This window comes from Budorcas taxicolor, chromosome 17, assembly GCF_023091745.1.
Source record: "Budorcas taxicolor isolate Tak-1 chromosome 17, Takin1.1, whole genome shotgun sequence".
Classification (NCBI taxonomy): Eukaryota; Metazoa; Chordata; class Mammalia; order Artiodactyla; family Bovidae; genus Budorcas; species Budorcas taxicolor.
The window spans coordinates 10565740-10587708 of record NC_068926.1 but is presented as its reverse complement, the minus strand read 5'-3'; the positions used below and the strand labels follow the sequence as shown (position 1 = coordinate 10587708).

The following is a 21969-nucleotide window of genomic DNA, read 5'->3' as shown; positions in this document are numbered from 1 at the left end:
GCTGAAGCTGAAACTCCAATACTTTGGCCACCTGATGTGAAGAACTGACTCATTTGAAAAGACCCTTCCCTGGTGGCTCAGAGATTAAAGCATCTGCCTGCAATTCAGGAGACCTGGGTTCAATCCCAGGGTTGGGAAGATCCCCTGGAGAAGGAAATGGCAACCCACTCCAGTATTCTTGCCTGGAAAACCCCACAGACAGAGGAGCCTGGTGGGCTATACTCCATGAGGTCGCAAAGAGTTGGACACGACTGAGTGACGGAGGAGGTGATGCTAGGAAAGACCAAAGGCGGGACGAGAAGGGGATGAAAGAGGATGAGATGGTTGGATGGCATCACTGACTTGATGGACGTAAGCCTGAGTAAACTCAGGGAGTTGGTGATGGGCAGGGAAGCCTGGAGTGCTGCAGTCCATGGGGTTGGACACGACTGAGTGACTGAACTGAACTGATGCACAATATATAAAGAATCCTACAACAGAAAAGCAACCAATTTTTAAAAAATGGGTTAAAAAAATGGGCAATTCACCAAAGAAGACATACAAATGGCCAATAAGCACATGGAAAGATGCTCAATACCACTAACCATTAGGGAAACGCAAACCAATACTACAATGAGATACTACTTGAAAACCTGTTAGGATGACCACTATACAAAAAAAAAAAAGACAACCAACAAATAACAAGTGCTGTTGAGGAAGTACAGAAGCTGGAACCCTGTGCCCAGTTAATGGGAAGATTAAAAACTGCATAACAGTGTGGCAATTCCTCAACAAATTAAACACAGAATCACCATAAGACCAGCAATTCTATTTCTAGGTCTATACCTCCAAAAGAGTATCAAAGAGATACCTGCACACCCATGTCTATAGCGGCATTATTCATAATAGCCAAGAGGTGAAGCAAGTCAAGTCGTCTGTTGGTGGATGAGCGGACAAAATACGGTTTATATACAGAGCACATTATTATTTACCTTAAAATGGAAATTCTGACACATGCTACAATGTGTGTGACCATGGAGGATATAATATTAATACTAGGTGAAATGAACCAGTCTCAGAAAGACCAAGGCTGTATGAGTCCACATAGAAGAGGCACCCAGTCAGGTGCAGAGAGGAAGTGCAACGGTTGTTCTGGGGTGGGGAGGGGAAACAGGAGTTAACAGGTACAGAGCTTCAGTTTTGCAAGATGAAGAGTTCTGGAAATTGGCTGCACAACAACGTGAATGTACTCAGCATTACTCAGCCAAATAGTTAGAAATGGCTAAAGCAGTAAATTTTATGTTGGTGTATTTTACCACAGTTTTAAAGATAGGAATAACCAGCTCTTATATTGAAGATAATTTTCCTCATTTCTCTACAGTCAAGTACAACTGCATCAGAATGTTGCTAGGCGATTGATCGGCAGTTGGTAAGCACTGTCTGAAATAGTCTAAACTTTGCCACTGAAAATATTTAAACATTTCACATCATTAAATTAAAACATTCACACTGTTAAACCATTTCACATTATTTGGAAATAACCAAGATTTTGCATTAAGTTAGCCATTGAAAGCCATGAGCAAACACAAATGACCAAAGGAGATAAAGTTCTGTGACTGCAAGTGGAAATTAACTGTTATTATAAATACGGTGAGATGTGAAAGTGATGGTGAGAAAGGATTCAGGACTAACCTTATGAAAAAAATCATGACTTGAAGCACAAGACCAGCTCCAAAGCATCATGGATGCCTTAGGTGCCAAATTCTCACATGTGTATCTACAGCTCTTCAGGGCCGAACACTCATCCATCCATCTACCCATGTACCTACCTGTGAGTCTGTCCCTCATCTATGTGTATAAATAGTACACATACATGTATATGGTACATTTTATACATATATATGTATATAATACATAATACAGCTTTCGCTAATTGAACATTTTTCAGAGATGGGTCTAGGTCCATAATCGTTTCTTTGGGGGCTTTTTATAAAGTTTGCTAAGCTACTGTGATTTCTTCGCTGTTTTTAAATACGTAGATTCAACCTTTGCAAGTTCTCTCAACCACATTCAGAAACACTTGTCTTACGTCCATGCCATCACATCAGAGAAAGACTCAGAGTCCCGTCTTCTTAAAGCAGTTTTATTAAAGAGCTTTACCGGTGTCACCTCGACCTTTTGCCGAGTTTCCTGGAGTCCCTGTTTGCTCTGTGGTTTCTGAGAGGTGAGTTACTGGAAACCTAGTTGAATCAATCAGCTATTCCTCACAATAACCTTCTTGTTGCTACGGCTACTGAACAGTTTTCAGTCTGTCTGCTGACTGGCCCGTCGGCACCGTCTGTCCCCACCCCGCCGTGTTTGCACAGTGAGGGACACACTCTCTTCTGGCTCCTGTCGGTATCTTTGCCTCCTTATCTCACTTCAGCAGCAGCTCCTGCCCAGACTCTCTGCAGGCGCCCTCCTGGGTTTGGTCCCTTGGTGGGTCTGTTCCTCGGGGTTTGCTTCTGTCCATCACACAGCCACACCGATGCCTGGGCAGCTCCACCGACCCCCGGGCTGCATGGACAGCCATGCGCTGTACCTCCTGAGGCTGCATCAGCACTCATCCTCATCTCCACAGAGCCCTGAGCTCACCTGACATCTCTCCTGGGATTCCTCAGGGCACCTCAACTCAGCACGTCCAAAACATGCCCATCACCTCTCCTCACAAAGCTCCTCCTCCGCATCTCCTCACTCAGTGCTGCTGCCACCCTACAACAACCTACGTCCAAAGCCTGGGTCATCTTAGACCCCCTCCCTCCTCTCTCCACCCCTCTGTCCTATCCACCACCAAGAACCGTCTGTTCCGCTACCTGAATGTGCCCGCGGTGCCCCTGGCCCTGCTCCACCTTAGCGCCCAGCCTCCGTCTCTTACCTGCACCACCAGCTCAGCATCCTTACTGGCCCTCTGCTTCTCCTCCAATAGGTCCTCTAGATCAGCACTGTCAATTCAGCCATCTGCCCTCCCAACGTGATGGTACCTGGCCATGTGTGGCTGCTGAGCCCGTGAAATGTGGGGCTCAATTTTAAGTTAGATTTACGTGTCACTAGCCACTTGTGGCAGAGAAGGCAATGGCACCCCACTCCAGTACTCTTGCCTGGAAAATCCCATGGGTGGAGGAGCCTGGTGGGCTGCAGTCCATGAGGTCGCTGAGGGTTGGACACGACTGAGCGACTTCACTTTCACTTTTCACTTTCATGCATTGGAGAAGGAAATGGCAGCCCACTCCAGTGTTCTTGCCTGGAGAATCCCAGGGATGGTGGAGCCTGGTGGGCTGCCGTCTGTGGGGTCGCACAGAGTCGGACACGACTGAAGCGACTTAGCAGCAGCAGCAGCCACTTGTGGCCAGTGGTTACCAGACTGGAAAGAACAGCTTTAGACTCTACAGATGTGCTCAAAATCCCTTACTAGCTACCTCAAGGTGGTTTACAGATCTTTTCACTGTCCCCATCCTTAATCCTCTCTGCTCCTCTTTGATGCTCTTGGATACAGTGAATTCTCTATTTCTCAAAATCACCATGTGCTGTCTCCCTTGGGATAGCAACTCCTTTGGCTTGGGTTAACTTCCCTCTGTCTGTTTGGCCAACACCCTCTTTGCCTTTGGGACTGAGCTTAGCAGTCACTTCCCTCATCTCATGCCCTGAACCACCTCTACCCTGCCACTTCCCCTTCAGGACACCTACCCTGACACACGTGGGCCTTACCCATCGACCTCAGGCACCCAGCACGCCACATTCTAATGCCCAGTTTACTTGTCTCCTCTCTTCCCTATCAGACTACACACTCTGCGGGCAGGGACTGAGTCCCCCTCGGCTGCTCGTATATCCTCAGGATTAGCACGGCCCCTTGCCCAGTGGAGGCTTCCATACACGTGCCTACCTGTCAATTCCTAGACCTTGGTCTTGGCAAATGATTTTTTGGGATATGACACCAGAAGCACAAGTGGCAGAAGGAAAGTTCAACAAGTAGGACTACATCAAGCGACAGCCTCCGGGGGCATCCAGAGCGGAGCTTGGAGGAATACGACAGTGATCACTGAGCACCAGCACCCTTAACCATGAACATGGCGAACAAAGGAGGTGCAACGGGCAGGGACTCCCTGTGTGTCCGTGGGGACTCGCATCTTCGTGATGCTTCGTGGCCACAGCTACCAGCACATGAGACACACCCATCCTGAGCCCACCCAGACCTCTCCACGTCATACCCGAGGTCATCCTTTCCCTATTAATCCACAATATTGAAAAAAAAAAAACCCAGAACATTCTGACCTATTTTATCCCATTTCCCTCATTTTAATGTTTAAATACATGTGATACATGTTTTTTCAGTCATGCAAACATAAAATAATTTTCTTTGAGGAAAATAAGCACTCATTGGTAGAGTGCACGCAGGGCAATGTAGTCTGAACTCCACTGCACCCTTGAAACAAGAAATCTGTAAAGGCAAACTCCAAAACAGGGCTGCAGAAAGAGGTGCCACGAACCACTAATAACTGTCCTGTTGGTTTCACCGAACAGGCAAAGAATGAGCTCCGCCACGTCAATTCCTCAGTTAATTTGAAATCGTTAGGTCTGGGCCCCTCCCTGGTGCCCTGGAAGATAATGCTTTGCTCACTTCGCTGACTCTGGCATAAACAACCCTGCCTTTATTTAGATTCTTTCTTGGTCATGCTCTCGCCAAAGAAGAAGGCAGTTGTAATATGGCTAACAATTGTATTAAATGGTTGTTTCACCTGGGAGACAGAGTAAGGCTTTAAATCTTGATTGAGCTCTCTTACATACACACACACACACACACACACACACGGCGGAGGGTAGTGATGGTGTTGTCCGTACTTTAGCTTATTATTACACATGTAGTATCATACAGTCTCATTTCCTTGTCACCTGAACAAGGGGCAGAGAGGCAGGTGTCCCCCCAGGAGCCAGGGGCAGTATGGCCAGGCTTCACTTCCTAGCAGCATCCTGACCATACCAGGCCAAGGGTTTCCCTTCAGCAATGCGGATCCTCACAGCAATCCTCCCTTGTCTCCATCACCAGCATCCTTCATCTGGTCAGTGAGTCAGGAAGCATCTCTGGCACATTCAGCATGTTTTAGCAACACCAGCCTCCCCTGGCCCAGGGCAGGACGCACAGAGCACTGCAGCAGTCACGAATGGATCTGGGAGTTGGACCATGACCATGAAGAAGGCTGAGTGCCAAAGAACGGAGGCTTTCAAACTGCGGTGCTGGAGAAGACTCTTTAGAGTTCCCCAGACAGCAAGGAGATCCAACCAGTCCATCCTAAAGGAAATCAACTCCGAATACTCATTGCAAGGACTGAAGCTGAAGCTCCAACACTTTGGCCACCTGAAGTGAGGAGCTGACTCATTGGAAAAGGCTCTGATACTGGGAAAGGTTGAAGGCAGGAGGAGAAGGGGACATCAGAGGATGAGATGTTGGATGGTATCACTGACTCAACTGTCATGAGTTCGAGCAAACTCTGGGAGATACTGAAGGACCAGGAAGCCTGGAGTGCTGCAGTCCATGGGATCGCAGAGAGTCAGACGTGACTTAGTGACTGAACAACATCAGGGCACTGGGAACGGAAGCACCTGGAAAGGCTTCTATGCTGACCTGAGTCTATGGGATTCACCACCGGAAGCCTGCCCCCAGTGCAGAATGGTTTTTCCTGCCCGTGTCCCTGCTGGGTCTTGCCGACTTTAGACTGTTACCCCCTTGAGGGCCCTGCCATATGCTTGTCTGTCTCTGTTTACAGTTAACTAAAACAGCCTGACGGATTTTTTTTGGTGGTGCAGAGACATGGTTTGGGGAAGTGCAAGCCCAATCTGGGAAAGTGGAAGCAAAACGATGAACATTTGTTCGGTGCTTGTTACCCTGGGGCTGTGTCATTTCACACACTTCAAAAATTCCCGTATAGTTAAGATGGGTCTTATTCCCATTTTACAGCGGAAGAAACTGAGGACCAAGAAATGTAAGTGGAGTGCCCGAGAGAAATGCTGGTGGAGGAGCAGAGGCCACGCTCTATTGTTGTCCCCAGCAGTCACTGTTTTGTGGCAGATTCCGATGTGGGCCTCAGAACCTTTCTGAGGGGACACTGACTGCGAAGATGTGGAACAGAACCGGACAGAAAAGTGGCAGGCAGCTCACATGGTGGATCCAGCCAGCTGCGGTCTGGCATGCTTCAGCGTGCGGGAAGCAGCGGGCCTGCACCGCTCTCGAAACCACCTCGAGGGCAGTCACGATGGAAATCGCCACTATCGCTGCCTGACATGAAAGCACCCACTCATTAAAGGAGCAACGGGGCTCTCGAAATAATTTAATGCACATGGCTGCTTGCAGCATCTCTTCTGTTGATGATCATGAAACTGAAATTCACACCCTCTCCACATAAAGAAGGGAGCCTCCCGGCGTGCACGTGGGGTGGGTCCTGTATCGCTGTGTCTGCTGCCATCGTGCCCGTCTCCCCCGTGCAGAAGAGCAGCTTCGCTCTGAGAGCCACCTGGGCTGTGCAGCCTTCCTTCTGCCACCACAGAAAGCAATCACAGGGGAGAGGACCTTCTACTCCCACCCAGGGAGTCGCCAGTGCCCGCCCCGGCAATGTGTAGGTCCTTAGCCCGGTTTACTGTTTAATGATCATTAGCGCAGATGAAAACCTCCCCTCCGCCCTGAAACCAGCTCAGCCTCCGGTGAGGCAGACCCTACATGTGGTTTTGGGAACTGCTAAACATACGTGATGTTTTAGTATAACCCAGGTTCACTGCCTTCAGATGCAACCCCGGGCCTCACAAAACAATGCATTCCAGAAGCTGCCAGGGAAGTGCAAATGCGTCTGAAGAGTCAAAGAGCAGTGCAGCTGCCGTTTGCAGTACTCCTCCTGCTTGTTCTCTGAGCTCCGGAGACGCAGCCCAGCCTGGGACCCAGCGGCAGCCAGCAGTCTGAGGCCCTCCTGCATCTCGAGGGGGTATGGGGAGCATCAGACAGTCAAAGAGGGTTCCAGCTGCCACTGGCTCCCTAAGGACCCCGAGAAGTCACTCTCTGGACCTCTGCCTCATCTTCCATGAAATAAAGATTCTCTGAGACACCCTTACGCCACTTCCAGAAGCCTTCCATGACCCCTGCCCAGCATGACTGGCTCCTAGACCTACCTGACAAGGTTTTCCAGCAACTCAGAATAAACATCCGTGAGCACACAATGCCCAGTGTGCTCATGTCTGCAGAGCTCTCAGCTCCTGCCCTATACGGTGCTGTTAGGTGGTCCTGAGCATGCGGAAAGCTCCCCGAGGCCAGATTTGAGTCTCTTCCTCCACTGCACTGCCTGACGCTTTTAGAAGCTAATGTATTTGTTGAATCAGATGAACCTCTTCCTCTATCAGAGCAAATGGGAATCCTAAGGACAGGAATGGGAATAATGAGAATAATACCCATCTTATAGGGAGTTTTTAGAAGGGCATGAAATAACACAGGTACTGAGGCATCTGAACAGATCCCTCTGCTTCCCCTTTTGAACGGGATGCTCTCCCTTAAGAGCAAGCGGTATACCTAAAGACAGGTATTCTGTCCCCACTTGTACCTCTTGTCCTGGAACACAGGAGGGGCTCACAGACATGTGAATGAATGAGCAGCGTGTGTGCTCTCAAAGATTGCTTTGTCCATAGTTACCTTCTGCTTTGTGGAATGTTCTAGTTGCCTCTTTTAGACTCTAAGCAGTTTGAGGGGTAGGCTGGTGTCCTATAGTTATTTTGTATCCTCTGTAGTCACAACAGTTTTGCTAGGCATGAGGCAACATAGTATGTACACGGAAATAAAGTCGATTACAATACTATGACCTTGATACTACTTAACAGAGAAAGCGTAACATTTTTGCTTCTGAGAAATTCTATTACTATCATCCTTTAATGTTTACTAGCTGTTCATGCACTGGAGAAGGAAATGGCAACCCACTCCAGCATTTTTGCCTTGAGAATCCCAGGGACAGGGGAGCCTGGTGGGCTTCTGTCTATGGGGTCGCACAGAGTCAGACACGACTGAGGCGACTTAGCAGCAGCAGCAGCAGCAGCTGTTCTACCTGATCATAGCATAAATAGGCCTCGATCTCCATGAATGAATAGAAGTTGCCAATAAATTCATGAGAAATGTGCCTTCTTCACTAATAGGAAATTAACTGCCACTCCTAGCAATACCTAGAAAGTGCCTGTGTGTACCCAGTTGTTCAGCCATGTCCAACTCTTTGCAACCACATGGACTGTAGCCCACCAGGCTCCTCTGTCCATGGGATTTTCCAGGCAAGAACAGTGGAGTGGGTTGCCATTTCCAGTATTCCTCCAGGTGATCGTCCAAACCCAGGGAGTGAACCCGCATCTCCGTCTCCTGCACTGCAGGAGATCTTTACCTGCTGAGCCATCAGGGAAGAAAGTGACTAGTAATTCTCAATTCTCTCTGGAAGAATAAGGAATCTGTGTGCTTTACATATAACACCCATTTAGAATGCAAAAACACACCCATCCCTAGAAGCCTGGCCACAGCTGCTTTCTTTGAACCCTTTTTTGGGAGGGAGTCTGGTGTTCGGAGGGCTTGGGATTCATTCAAGCTGCTGACCAGTTCAAATACTTGACTCCCAACCTGATCTTTCAGACACTGTTCCTTCACTCACCCTGGCCCTGTTCTGCCAACACACGTGTGCACCACGTGGGAGAAAACCATATGTCCCGAGCATTGTGTACACGTGTCCCCAGATATGTGTGTCCCGAGGCCAGGCATACTAGGCATGCTATTCAAACAGAACTTGGATTTACAGGCACAAGGTTCTTGTTTGTGTGACTCTCAGGAACACATGCTCTTTTTCCACAAAGTGACCAGAACGAGGCTCTGAGTACAGAGCCAGTCCTCCTGTAGCTCTTTGTTCCCTGGAAGAAAATTCCACAAATGGTGACTCACTAATTTACTCTAATGAAAAAGCTGCAGGCAGTCTCAAGTCTGAGTAAGCGTGAATGTTAGAAAGGTTCCTCCAGACTTACAATGCGTTTTTCAATGTTCTGTCTGGGATGGGAATATATTAATAAATAGAGCGTTGAAGATGCTTCTGTTAAGCTACTTCTAAGGGCAAACATCTCTGTTTAAAATTAAAGGTTTCAGACTTAAAGTGACTCCAGTGGTTCCCCAAAGAATATTCTCCTTCCAGCAAAAGTGGAGTCAGGTGGATTAGATCTACCCTTCCACCAAAAACAACATAAAAATGGTTTTTGAGATACTACGTATCAGTCAATGAAGGACAGTGACCTCTAGAACAAAATAGAAAAGCTTTGTGATGTTGGTATAGACAAAGAATTCTTAGCTACAACACCAAAAACATGATTCATGAAAGAAAAAATAATCAACTGCACTTTCTTAGAACTGAAAATCCCTGCTCTTCAAAAGACATTGATAAGAGAATGAAAAGATAAGCCACAGAGAAAAAATACTTGCAAGTTATATGTCTTACAAAGGAACTGTATCCAGAATATACAAAGAACTCTCAAAACTCAACAATCCAATTACAAGCAAACATCCTAGTTTTTAAAAATGAGAAATAGTTGGACAGATATTTCAGCAAAGAGGACACAGAGATGGTAAAGAAGCATAAGAAAAGACCATTAATCATGAGGGAAATGCAAATTAAAACCATAGGGAGACTCTGGGGCTTCCTTGGTGGCTCAGACAATAAAGAATCTGCTGCAGTGCAGGAGACTCAGGGTTTGATCTCTCTGAGTCAGAAGATCCCCTGGAGAAGGAAATGTCTATCCACTCCAGTATTCTTGCCTGGGAAATCCCATGACAGAGGAGCCTGGCAGGCTACAGTCCATGGGGATGCAAAGAGGTGGACATGACTTAGTGACTAAACCAACCACTATTGTTATCTTCTCAACAACTCTATCCTGGAATAGAAAATGGTAACCCACTGCAGTATTCTTGCCCAGAAAATTCCATGGACAGAGGAGCCTGGAGGGCTACAGTCACAAAGATGGGTCCTAAAGAGTCAGACACACGACTGAGCGACTAACACTTACTTTCCAGGGAGACATCACCACACAGCTATTAGAATGGCTAAAACTAAAAAGACTAATGATACTGCATGTCAGCAAAGATGTGGGGCAATCTGTATTCACACACACTTCTCGAGGGAATGCACAACTATGCAGCCACTTTGGAAAATAGTTACACACCTACCATATGACCCAGGTCTTCCACGGCCGCTAGTTATTCACTCAGGAAAAAGAAAGCAGTGTCCATGTATCGACACACACACGGTGCACAGCTTTGTGTGTGTGCTTAGTCGCTCAGTCGTGTCCGACTCTTTGAAACCCCGTGGACCGTAGCCCGCCAGGCTCCTTTGTCCATGGGGCTTTTCCAGGCAAGAATACTGAAGTGGGTTGCCATGCCCTCCTCCAGGGGGATCTTCCTAACCCAGGGATCGAACCCAGGTCTCCCGCATTGCAGGAGGATTCTTTACTGTCTGAGCCACCAGGGAAGCTTGAGAATACTGGAGTGGGTAGCCTATCTCTTCTTCAGGGGATCATCCCAACTCAGGAATCGAACCAGGGTCTCCTGCATTGCAGGCAGATTCTTTACCAGCTGAGCTACCAAGGAAGCCCAACTTACTCTGAAATTGTCCCTAATTTGGAAACAATCCAAATGTCCATCAATGGGTGACGGGACCACCAAACTGTGGATTATCTTCACAATGGGAGGTCAGTCAGCAATAAGTAGGAATGAAGTACTGCTATATGGCAACAGCGTGGATGAATCCCCAAATAATTATGCCAAGTGAAGGAAGCCAGATACAACAGGCCACATACTATAACACTGTATGATCCCATAACACGTATCACTAACATATGTCCACTAACATGATTCCACTGACATGCATCACCCAACCTACACTGCCGGAAAGCAACCCAGAAAGCAACTGGGGAGGGGCGGCAGCAGGACAGCTGATGGATGGACACCAGAGTCTACTGTAGAGCACAGGGGATGTGCTCAATAGTCTGTGATGAAAGACAGCAGAAAAGAATATATTTATATATGCATAACTGAGGCACTTTGCTGTACGGCAGAAATTAACAACGGTGTAAATCAAGTATACTTCAGTTTTTCAAAAAGGCGCAAGAGAACTTCAGGAGTGATGGGGATGCCTGCTGTCTTGATTTCAATAATTGTTTCATGGGTGTATACATGTCTCAAACATCCCAAATGGTACGCTTTAAGTATGTTCAGCTTATTTTGTATCAATTTCACCATAATAAAAAAATACTAAAAACATATTCCTAGGAAGGACTGATGCCAAAGTTCCATGACTTTGGTCACCTGATATGAAGAGCCGACTCATTGGAAAAGATCTTGATGCTGGGAAGGCAAAAGCAAAAGGGAGGAGCAGAGGATAAGATGGTCAGAGAGCATCACCGACTTGAAGGTCATGAATTTGAGCGAACTCTGGGAGGCAGTGAAGGCCAGAAGAGGCTAGCACGCTGCAGCCCACGGGGTGGCAAAGAGTCAGACATGACTTAGCAACTGAACAACAAGACACTGATTTGCTCTGGGAGGGTCTGGCAGGAAATCATCAATTATGATTTAGACATTTGGCAACTGCTTACTGAGTAGCCACTGGCAATCAGCTCACTGAGCTGGTGCTAAAAACAAGCCAGCAGAGGACGGTTTGACACCTTGACTACCGGTGTGGCCTCTGGGGGTTTTCACCATCCCACTGGGCACTGAGATTCCCAAAGGCGTTGAGATTCTTTAAGGCTGTAGATAAACAAGTTTTAACTTCTGTGGTTAAGTCTCATTATATGCAAAGTACTTCAAAGCGTATCACCTTTTTCATGAGATTACATGGTGCCAATTACACACTCATTTTACAACTGCACTTGTGCCTGCCCAATCATTTGCATGAATAACATAATTCATCAAGAAAGAATCACACCTTCTGCTCCCTGGCCCCCTGCTCCCAGCCCAGGTCTGCTAGGAGAAACAGTGACTGACACTGCCCACCCTGGCAAGCCACCACAGTAACTATCTGCATGAGTTATTTTACAACAGGAGGTCCTGTGGAACACAGAACTAACAAGCTACCACCAACTGGAAGCGTTTGGGAAAGGTCTAAAGGAGATGCCACGTGTCCTAACAACCTTCCAGAATCCTGCTCGCTGGAATCCATCTTGGCTGAATGAGGCGCACGCCACCAGGAAGGACTCTGAGTCAGAATGAAGAATAACTGGCCAGAGACAACCTGGGAACTGACCCCATAACTATAAAACCCGAGACTTCGAGCAACGTGGCAGAACAGTCCTCCTGGCTCCCTAGCCTCCTGCTCTCCACCCAGGTGCCCTTCCCAGTAAAGTCTTTGGCTTTCTCAGCACGCACGTGTCTTTGGATAATTCATTTCTGAGTGTCAGACAAGAGCCCACTCTCGATCCTAGAAGGAAGGAAGGAAGTGTTAGGCGCTCAGTTGTGTCTGAGTCTTTGCAACCCCATGGGCTACAGCCCACCAGGCTCCTCTGTCCATGAGATTTTCTCGGCAGGATACTGGAGTGGGCTGCCATTTCCTTCTCCAGGGGATCTTCCCAACCCAGGGATTGAACCCAGGTCTCCTGCATTGCAGGCAGATTCTTTACTGACTGAGCTGCAAGGGAAGCGCCTTGATCCTGGAAGGGGTCCCCCTTTCTGCAACAGCTCCACTAAGAAAGGCTTTCAACAAAACCAACAGGAGAGAGTAACAGTGCTCCCGATTCCTGGGTGGATGACCCTGCCTCATGCTCTGCTTTCCTTTACTTCCTTTTGTGAGAGTTGTGGACAGCATTGTTGGCTGTGTTCCCCGAAGTCTTGTAGCCCATCATTTATTATCCCTGAGATTCTCCAGTAAGTCATGCTTTGAGGCCACTGATAACTAGCCCAACTATCTATCACTGAATTCACCTTGTGGGAATTTGACTCTTATCATGTGAAATGTTCAGAGAAAATAACGGCCAGCGTGATATGCACTGGGTCTTCAGTGTAAAAACCCTGAAAAGCAACATTCTTTTATCAACCAACCCCACAAGACATTCCAGTGGCATAGACAAATCTCTAAAGGATGAACCATTATTTCAGTAGCAACACAATTATAATATTGGTCATCAAGCCTGTCAACACTGTCCTCAGCAACATAGAAATAGTTGAAAAAGGATTTCTTATCCAAATCACATGGGCTGAACTTGGGCAATAAATGTTCCAAAAGAAAGCAAATATAAAAATGTTAAATTAGCATGACCCTGTACAACATTTTTTGAACCAGAACTGAAGAAACTGCTTGCAAAATGAAATGAGAAGCACATTTTAAGTGACATGACAAACCAAGTTATTCGAATCAGTATTTTGTAGAAAGTGCTAACACCTTGACTACATCTGTAATTCAGTAAATTAGAAACAAGCTCAAGAGTTTACTTTGCATATTTACACAAGACAGGAAAGGTGACTCCTATGAAGAACAGTGAGTATAAGATTCTGAATCTGGCAAAGAATGCGATGATCCCAGCTGGCCCTGGACCACTAATAATGTTTTTGAAAGATTGGGTTATGAGATGAACAGTTGTAGAAGATGGACATTATTTATGCAATGTTAAAGCAAACATTCCCATTAACCAAACATTTCCTAAGTTGCCAGCAGAAATGAGAAACTCGACCTGACACCTGCAGCAAATCTGAGGCCCTTCCTTCTCTGGCCCCGAGCTCAGGGTTTTGCCACGATGGCGCCCATTTCTCTTACACTCTGCTCAGGAGGGGAAAGAGCCACACCTTTCACTTTAAATGAAGTTTGTTTCAAAGGTATTCTGAAAAAAAAATTTTTCTTCCTAATCACTTTTTTTTTTAATTAAAAATGTTGGGATCCTAGTCCCCTGATCAGGAATGGAACGGTATTGGAAGTATAGAGCCTTAATCACTGGATTGACGGGGAAGTCCCCTAATCAGTTTTTAACCTCTCGTTGCCTCCTGTGGATAATATACCCCTGTTCTTCCCAAAGCCTCAAGAACTTTCTCAGCTCTCCGGTTTCCCTGGGTCCAGTGTGTGGCTGACAGATGCCAAGAGGCTCTACTTACGTCATGCATGGAGTCCAGAAGCTTGGTCAGTTGGTAGAACCTCTGCCAGCTCTGCCCAGAGTTGCTGGGGCACTTTGTTACCATCTTTCTCAGCTCCTTGATGTAATTTGTCCTCATTTCTTCAAACGCAGCCTGGCTTTTGAGGCCATCCTTTGGAACTGTGGTGAAGGAATACAGACATGTAAGTTCTCAAAGTGGAAATCAGCTTTAGCATCTTCGTGGTTAAATGGCTTAGGCTATTTTGAGGTCGTGAGGCTCACACTTTGAGACTGACACTGAATCTTGCTTACTGCATTTATGAATATGTGTGTGTGTTCAGTTGTGTCTGACTGTGTGTGACCCCACAGACTGCAGCCTGCCAGGCTCCTCTTCCTTTGTCCATGGGATTTTTCTGGCCAGAATACTGGAATGGGCTGCCAGTTCCTTCTCTGGGGGATCTTCCTGACCCAGGGATTGAACCTGCGTTTCCTGCATCTCCTGTACTGCAGGAGGATTCTTTACCACTGAGCCACTGGGGAATCCCTTATGAGTAAACATGGCAGCTATATAACGGTTAACCTCTGTACACACACATACAAACAACTGGCTTAGCAGGTGTACGTTAGAATGCACTTTGCTTATATTAACTTGCTTCATCTTGACGTCAATCTTATGACACAATCATTATATTATCCTCATTCCACAGATGTGGAAGCTGAAGATTGGAGGTTTAATCACTAGCCTAAGGACACAATAAATACATGGCAGAGAAAGAGTAGAAACCTAGGTCTGCTTCCCATGCCTGTCTCTTAACCACAATGCTACACTATCCTGTGGCCTGTCATCAAAGGTTTTATGAACCCTTACTTGCCAATACCTCTGATGTAGGAAAATATACTTTGATTTTTCAGGACAACTGGAAGAAACACAGACAATCTAAGCTGGAGCTGAAATTAGAAATTCAAGTTCAAATGTCAAAGACACTTGGGGAAACTGGCTGTCTATCAGGGGGAGGACATGCTGCAAAGAAGCACTTCCTATTCTTGTTGCGCTAGGATCACATGACCACTGAGGCACTGTCACGTGACCACCCAGACAGCCTGCTGGCAGGTCTGTGCCCGGATTTGTGTGTGATGGGTAACAGGACAGTGCTCTACATACAAAACAAGATCAAAAACTCCCGAAGTGAAGAAATCACATTCACCTTTATCTTCAATAAGAAAATTAAGAAGTATGTTTTCTGCTTTCCTTGTATACAGCATCCCTGTGTGTATGTGTGTGCGTGCACAGTCGTGTCAGACTTTTGCGACCCCATGGAGTGTAGCCCGCCAGGCTCCTCCGTCCATGGAATTCTCAGGCAGGAATACTGGAGTCGGGTGCCATTTCCTTCTCCAGGGGATCTTCCCAACCCAGGGACTGAACCTGGGTCTCCTGCATTGTAGGCAGATTCTTTACCATCTGAGCCACCAGGGAAGGCCTATAGAGTTGCTGCTGCTGCTGCTGCTAAGTCACTTCAGTCGTGTCCGACTCTGTGTGACCCCATAGACGGCAGCCCTCCAGGCTCCCCCGTCCCTGGGGTTCTCCAGGCAAGCACACTGGAGTGGGTTGCCATTTCCTTCTCCAATGCATGAAAGTGAAAGGTCAAAGTAAAGTTGCTTAGTCGTGTCCGACCCTCAGCGACCCCATGGACTGCAGCCCACTAGGCTCCTCCGTCCATGGGATTTTCCAGGCAAGAGTACTGGAGTGGGGTGCCACTGCCTTCTCCATAGAGTTGCTAGTTTTTTCTAATTAAATGAAAAACATCTCACTGAAAATAATACTTTGAAATTCAGCACCTGTAAGCATAATGAGTGCTTCGGGGACCGGAAAGGAGATGATCTTTCCCAGGACACACGTGAACACGGTTTATGTAGACAGGGAGCAACCTGTGCCTGCATTCTGCGAGGAGATGGAGGGCAGAGCGTAACCTACAGAGGCTCCCTCTGAAAATCTACCTACATGTTTGCTTTTGTTCACTACAGCCAATAAGCACTTATGCTTTAACTCTGACAAATAAAGTCACTGAGGACTTTCATTTTTGGAAGATGAAGATGAGAAAAATTCATCTTGTGATAGTAATAGTCTGAGTATGAAATTGCTCTAACTTTCATTTCTCAATTGCACATGCTATTTGCTCATTTATCGTAAGTGGTAGCAATAAAAATTCACTTGGGTCATCAGCTCTTCAGAACAGCTAAGAATGTTTTTGAGTGTTACATGTAACCCCGGGAGTCAAGAATACCACTGCTCCCAAATAAACCCTGTTGTCCTATATAAAGATATGGATTATCTTGCAAATTAACTTCACACATGATGTTAATGACCTCCTTGAGTTTTAACTGTTGAGGCTTTTGGTTTGTGGTTTATCTTAACTCTATTTTTGAGGGGAAAAAATAAATCCCTTGTAGGCACTGCACACATTCCTGAGGCTGCCACAATACTAGTTGTGGTTTCAAATATTTGACATTCACAATCAGAATTAAATGTCCTTCATTATGTAACAGTTTTTTTCTTTCAAATTAAACCCTTGTTTTAAAAGTATTTAAAAAACATAAAGAAGAATGGTAATAGGTAGAATGTTAACTGTGAAACTATGGATTCACTTTCTACCAAAATTTTATGGTTAACCCAAAACTTTATAGAAGAAACTGAGAGTTTATATATAAAAGCTTTCACAGCCCATTTATTGATACACATTTTTTTTAAGTTTCAAAATGTTATGGAGTAAACCTTTCATTTTTCAATACAGATACTTATGGATATAACACATTTAAAAAATTACCTAAAATTAGAATAGAGTACACTTCATGACTATATTTCAGTGCTATTTGGTGCAACTACTGAGATTAACCAAAAGCTTTCATGTTTCTGACAGTTGTGTTATCAAAAATTCTCAAGAGTATGATCAACTTGTGTCAAATATTACTTGTGTTTTACTGCTGTGACTGAAATATATTGTACCAGTTTCCCAGCCAGATATTTTAGAAGTTGAAACAGACCCACAAATAAAAGAGAACTTAGGCAAAACCTCAAATTTTGGAGGTCTGCCTAGATTCTCTGAATTTACTTATTAAATGCAGCCGGGCTCCTGGAAACCATCCAGAATCCATGGGCTGGAGAAGAGCAAAGAGACAGCTGGGTGGGAAGCTGGTTTGCTTTCCTGTGTGAGCAAAAAGAACATGATCTTGATGTCACAGCTTAACTTTCCTCATATACCGGACATCAGGTGTATAATGTAACCTTCTAAACAAGAAGAAAAATTTTCATACACTCTATCAGAGATTAGCAAGATAAGCTTACTAGAGCCTGAAGTTTTCATGATTTATACAATTCTTTACTTCTGTTCTCCTGGTTTTTTATTTTGCTTTTTCTGCATCAATAAAAATCAGCCTTGAGTGTACTGAATTACCTGGAAGTTAATAAATTAATCTGGGGAGCTAAATGGTATCAGAATTGATTGTAAGGTTGACTGATTAAATGGATGTAAAAGGACAAGACACCAATAACAATTGAGTGGCCAATGTTTACCAAGGATTATTATCATGAACATTTTTAGAAAAAAATTTAAATTCTATCACCCATCTGATATTTTTTTCCGTTTTTCTTTTTTAAAATTTCTTCTAACGGTTAATGATACAGCTTGGAAAGGGGACTAAAATCACTGTTGCTGAATTTAAAGAGTACATTTCCAGGGAGTTTTGTGGCAGTCCAGAGGTTAGGACTCTGCTTTCACAGCTGAGGGTGCAGGTTCAATCCCTGGGCAGGGAACTAAAAGTACACTTCCCAAGTTATGTTCTAGAAAGGATAAGCTGGGAGCCTCAGAACCCTTGAAGAACAATGGAGCAGGGAGAAGAGCTCGCTTCTGCTGAGCCTGTGGACAGAGGATTGCAAACACAAGCTCCTGAATGTGGGCTGAGCATATAGTGAGGAGCGGTGGGTACTGAGGACTGGTGGGGCCTGTGGTAAACTGGGGAGAGCACGGGCTGCCTGTGCAATCAAAGTCCATGAAAGTCAAACACGACAAGAGGCCGAAAGCAACCTGAAAAGCCTTGCCAGCCAAGCGAAACACAGCTGAGACACGGTGAACCCACCGCCCTCCCAGGCTGCTGGTCCATCTCGCTGCTGGAGTGCAGCCCAGCCGGCTCACCCGCCCCCTCCCTGCGGCTGTCCCCTGTTGCCAGCCTGCTTTCCACCCTTGCATCCGGCTGGAAGGGAAGGCCAAAGCCCTGGGTCTGAGTCCTAATTCACCAAGAAGGCTGCACAAGTCACACCTGCACGCCTCTGTTTTGTCCACTTTAGACAAGTTAGCAGTCTTGCAGCGTTAAATCAGATGATGGATGGAAAACCTCTTTGGAAACCGAGAGACACTAGATGTGTGTAGAGCAGATACTGACACATCAGCCCCTGCCTCCCCGCTTCCTGCCCTGCTAGGTGCAGGCTTCACTCTTCCCCAGACCCCATCCCTCCGTGCTGGGATCAGCATCTTTTCTTATCCATTCTATCCAAGATGCTTGGCTGCTCATGCCACTCACTTCCAAATGGCTCTACTGAAAACCCTTCACCGCAGCCACTAACTCCTGGGCCCTGGGGGGAGGGCTGGGCATGTCTCAGATGCTCCTTTCAGCTTCCCAGGAGTCACGCAACAGCCTCTCCTCCTCCGAAGTCGGCGCCACTCGCCCTGGTGTCCTGGCACCCAGAACACTTCTCCTTCTCCTCAGTGGTCACGGCACTCGGTTCTGAGATTTCCTCTCCAGCCTGTCTCCTGCCGCCATCCCAGCCTCACCCTCATCTGATGAGAGCTTCCTCAGATTCCTTCCCCTCTGTTTGGAAAGGCTTGGGCTGCTGTCAGGGGAAGAAGCGTTTAGCATCCCTGCCAAGGCTAACCCTGCCTCCCTCGTCTCTTCTGGCTCCTTCTGCCATCGTGGTCTCTCCTCTCTTGCTTGGCTCCAGATGTCTGAAGCAGCTTCCCATCAATCTGCAAGTCCCTGGCCGGCTGGCACCTGCCTGATGCCACATGGTCAACCCCAGTGGGCTTCTGTCAGCATTCCTGGCTTCTACTGGAAGCTCTGCCACGAGTCACGCCTCTGGGAAGCCTTGGACTCTTGGCCCTCTGCCAGCTCCTCTGCCTCCCTGATGGCTCTCCCCGTCCCTCAGCACTGCGTTCCTCCTTTCCAGCACCTCAGTGGGTCTTCCCACTTCTTCCTGTGCCTCGGCAACCCCACTTGCCATTGGACTTTCCTGTTCAACAAGGATCATGTCAAGCTTATATGTCAATACCCAAATTTGTTTTCTGAGTTCAAGTCCCCCAGTTTCCCCCTCTTTAGGCCTCTCTCTGAGGCCATGCACGCTCAGTCACTCAGTCCTGTCCAACTCTTTGCAACCCCATGGACTGAAGCCCGCCAGGCTCCTCCGTCCATCAGATTCTCCAGGCAAGAAGACTGGAGGGGGCTGCCATCACATCCTGCAGGGGATCTTCCTGACCCAGGGGTGGAACCCACATCTCCTGTATCTCCCGCATTCGCAGGTGGGTTCTTTACCACTCAGCCACCTGGAGAAGTCATTTTACCTCCGTAAAATCCGCTCCAATCCCAACAAGAACGCATTTCTCCTCACAGTATCTCTACCACCTCACAATCATCTCTGCCCTCAAAACCCAGGTTGCTTCTGATCCAGACCATTTTGCGGCCCCTTCTCGTCAAGGCTGACTCTGCAGTGTGTCTCGAATGCATCTGGTGCTGTCAGCAAGCTACCCACCACCATTAAGAAAGTGAAAGTGTAGTCGCTCGGTCATGTCTGACTCTTCGTGACCCCGTGGACTATAGCCCGCCAGACTCCTCTGTCCGTGGGATTTCCCAGGCAAGAATACACCAGTACTCAAGCTGTTATTTCAACAGCCTCACAGCAGGTCTCTGGGCTTCCAGTCTGGCCCAGTTCTCTGTCTGACTTGGCCTCTCTCTCTCCTCATCCCATTCCCTTTCCTTCAGTCTATCTACTGCCAGACACATCTTCATGAAGGACTCCTTGGGCCATGTCAGCCCACTGCCCAGAGCCTTCTGGACCACACTCCCCTGCTTGCCTAATAGACAGCAGACGTCTTCAAGAGGTGGGAATCTTCCGGTTCAATCTACAGGGCAACCATGCCTCCCCAATCCAATAGTACCTGATATGCCTTGAAAAATTAGTGGATACATAAATGAGATAAAAACCAAAAATCATGAACAGGCAAAACAACTTCCCAGAGCTAAGCACTATTATGTGGGTCTGCTTCCCACACCACCATGCTCTCTCATGCTCCCCAGCAGGGAGGTCAGCTCATGCCTCGGACTCAATCCCTCACCTTGGCAAAGCTCTCTGAGATGAAGCTTCATCAAGAGTCCTCCGATGCCAAGAAGTGAGCATGTGCTTCCCTCCTCTGAGTCCCCACGACAAGTCTTTATCATGGCAGACAATCACTTTCCACAGTGTATTAAAATTACCTTGAATTTATCTTATGGGAGATAGTGAAGGACAGGGAAGACTGGCGTGCTGCAGTTTATGGGGTCGCAAAGAATCGGACATCACTCAGCGACTGAACGACAAAAACAAAAACTCCCTGAGGGTTGAGGCTGTGCCTCATTTATTCCGGTAGTTCCTGAACTGCCCAGTCCGACCATACACATAACAGACACTTGACGAATCCTTTGTGGCCAGATGGGTGAAGGGATCAAGGCAGATGCACCACCCAAACTCTGCAAGTAACTTAATTCATCTTGCACCAAAGCCCTCTGCCCACCTCCCCTTCCTTTTTTTTTCTTTTAAATACTGACTACCTGGCCCTAGAAATAGGCTAGTCTCCGAAAGGGAAGATGATGTGACAGTGTAAAAAAGTGCCAGTTGGACATCAATTTACTTGTGCTCAGCAGCAGCAACACTTTCATTACGGTGTATTCCTCGAAGGTGAGCTGCAGCCGGACAAACTGAAGGCTGATCTGGTGCATCCCCTGGCAGAGCTCATACATGGCAGACTGGTGCATCTTCTCTCTGCAAAGGAAAAGCAAAGATGTCTGAGATTGGGAGGTCCAGGACCAGACCCAGACCAGCAGCCCCAGGGAGCCCACAGGGAAACCTGAGTCTGAGTTATGCCTTTGGCTTCAATGCAGAGCAGGCGGGTATTTGCAAGAGAAGTCAGCCGCCTCGCACGGTGACTGGTAAACTGCCTCTCGACCAACCTAGCCAGGCTGTTTATTCGTCCCCTGGGAGAATGTCAGAAGCACCGAAACCAACCTTTTTCAAAGTGTGCCATGACTCCACTTTACATCAAGGGTGATAATGTGTGATGGTGCTGTGTGTGATCCTGAGATCGTCCACGGAGTGGAGACGCTGCTGTGACGTGGGGTGAAGCCCAGAGATTCCAAGCCCTTCCTGTTTGGAAGAGCTGTGTTGGATGCTATGGAAACATGACAAGGATGACCGGTCTCACTTCCACATGGACCTCCATTACCCTCTCACAGAGGTCATGAAATGTGCCTGCTAACGCTTTGCAGCAACACATTTAAGAAGACAAACCAGGCACTTCCTGAAAGTTCAGTGGTTAAGACTTCACATTCCAAGGCAGTGGATGTGGGTACAACCCCTGGTTGGAAAGCTAAGATCCCACATGCCTTGTGGCCAAAAAACCAAAACATAAAATAGAAGCAATACTGTAACAAATTCAATAAAGACTTAAAAAAGAGAAACTGAAATTTGAAAAATGAAGGGAAATCAGACAACATTTAAAAAGATTCCTCAAATGGAACCTCTCTGGTCCAGGAGAAGATGATTTGGGAATCTGTATGAAACAT

At 46.9% G+C, this 21969-nt stretch overlaps 1 protein-coding gene across 1 annotated transcript in view; it reads right to left on the bottom strand.

Annotated features, from left to right (window-relative positions):
• The window catches only part of NR3C2 (nuclear receptor subfamily 3 group C member 2), a 419058-nt gene that overhangs the window by 24447 nt on the left and 372642 nt on the right, over window positions 1-21969 (bottom strand). Inside the window, exons 6-7 of the mRNA XM_052654629.1 lie at window positions 21039-21169; window positions 14132-14289 (exon numbers count right to left, since the gene is read on the bottom strand). Of these exons, the coding sequence (XP_052510589.1) occupies window positions 14132-14289; window positions 21039-21169 (289 nt within the window). The remainder of the gene's footprint in view (window positions 1-14131; window positions 14290-21038; window positions 21170-21969) is intronic.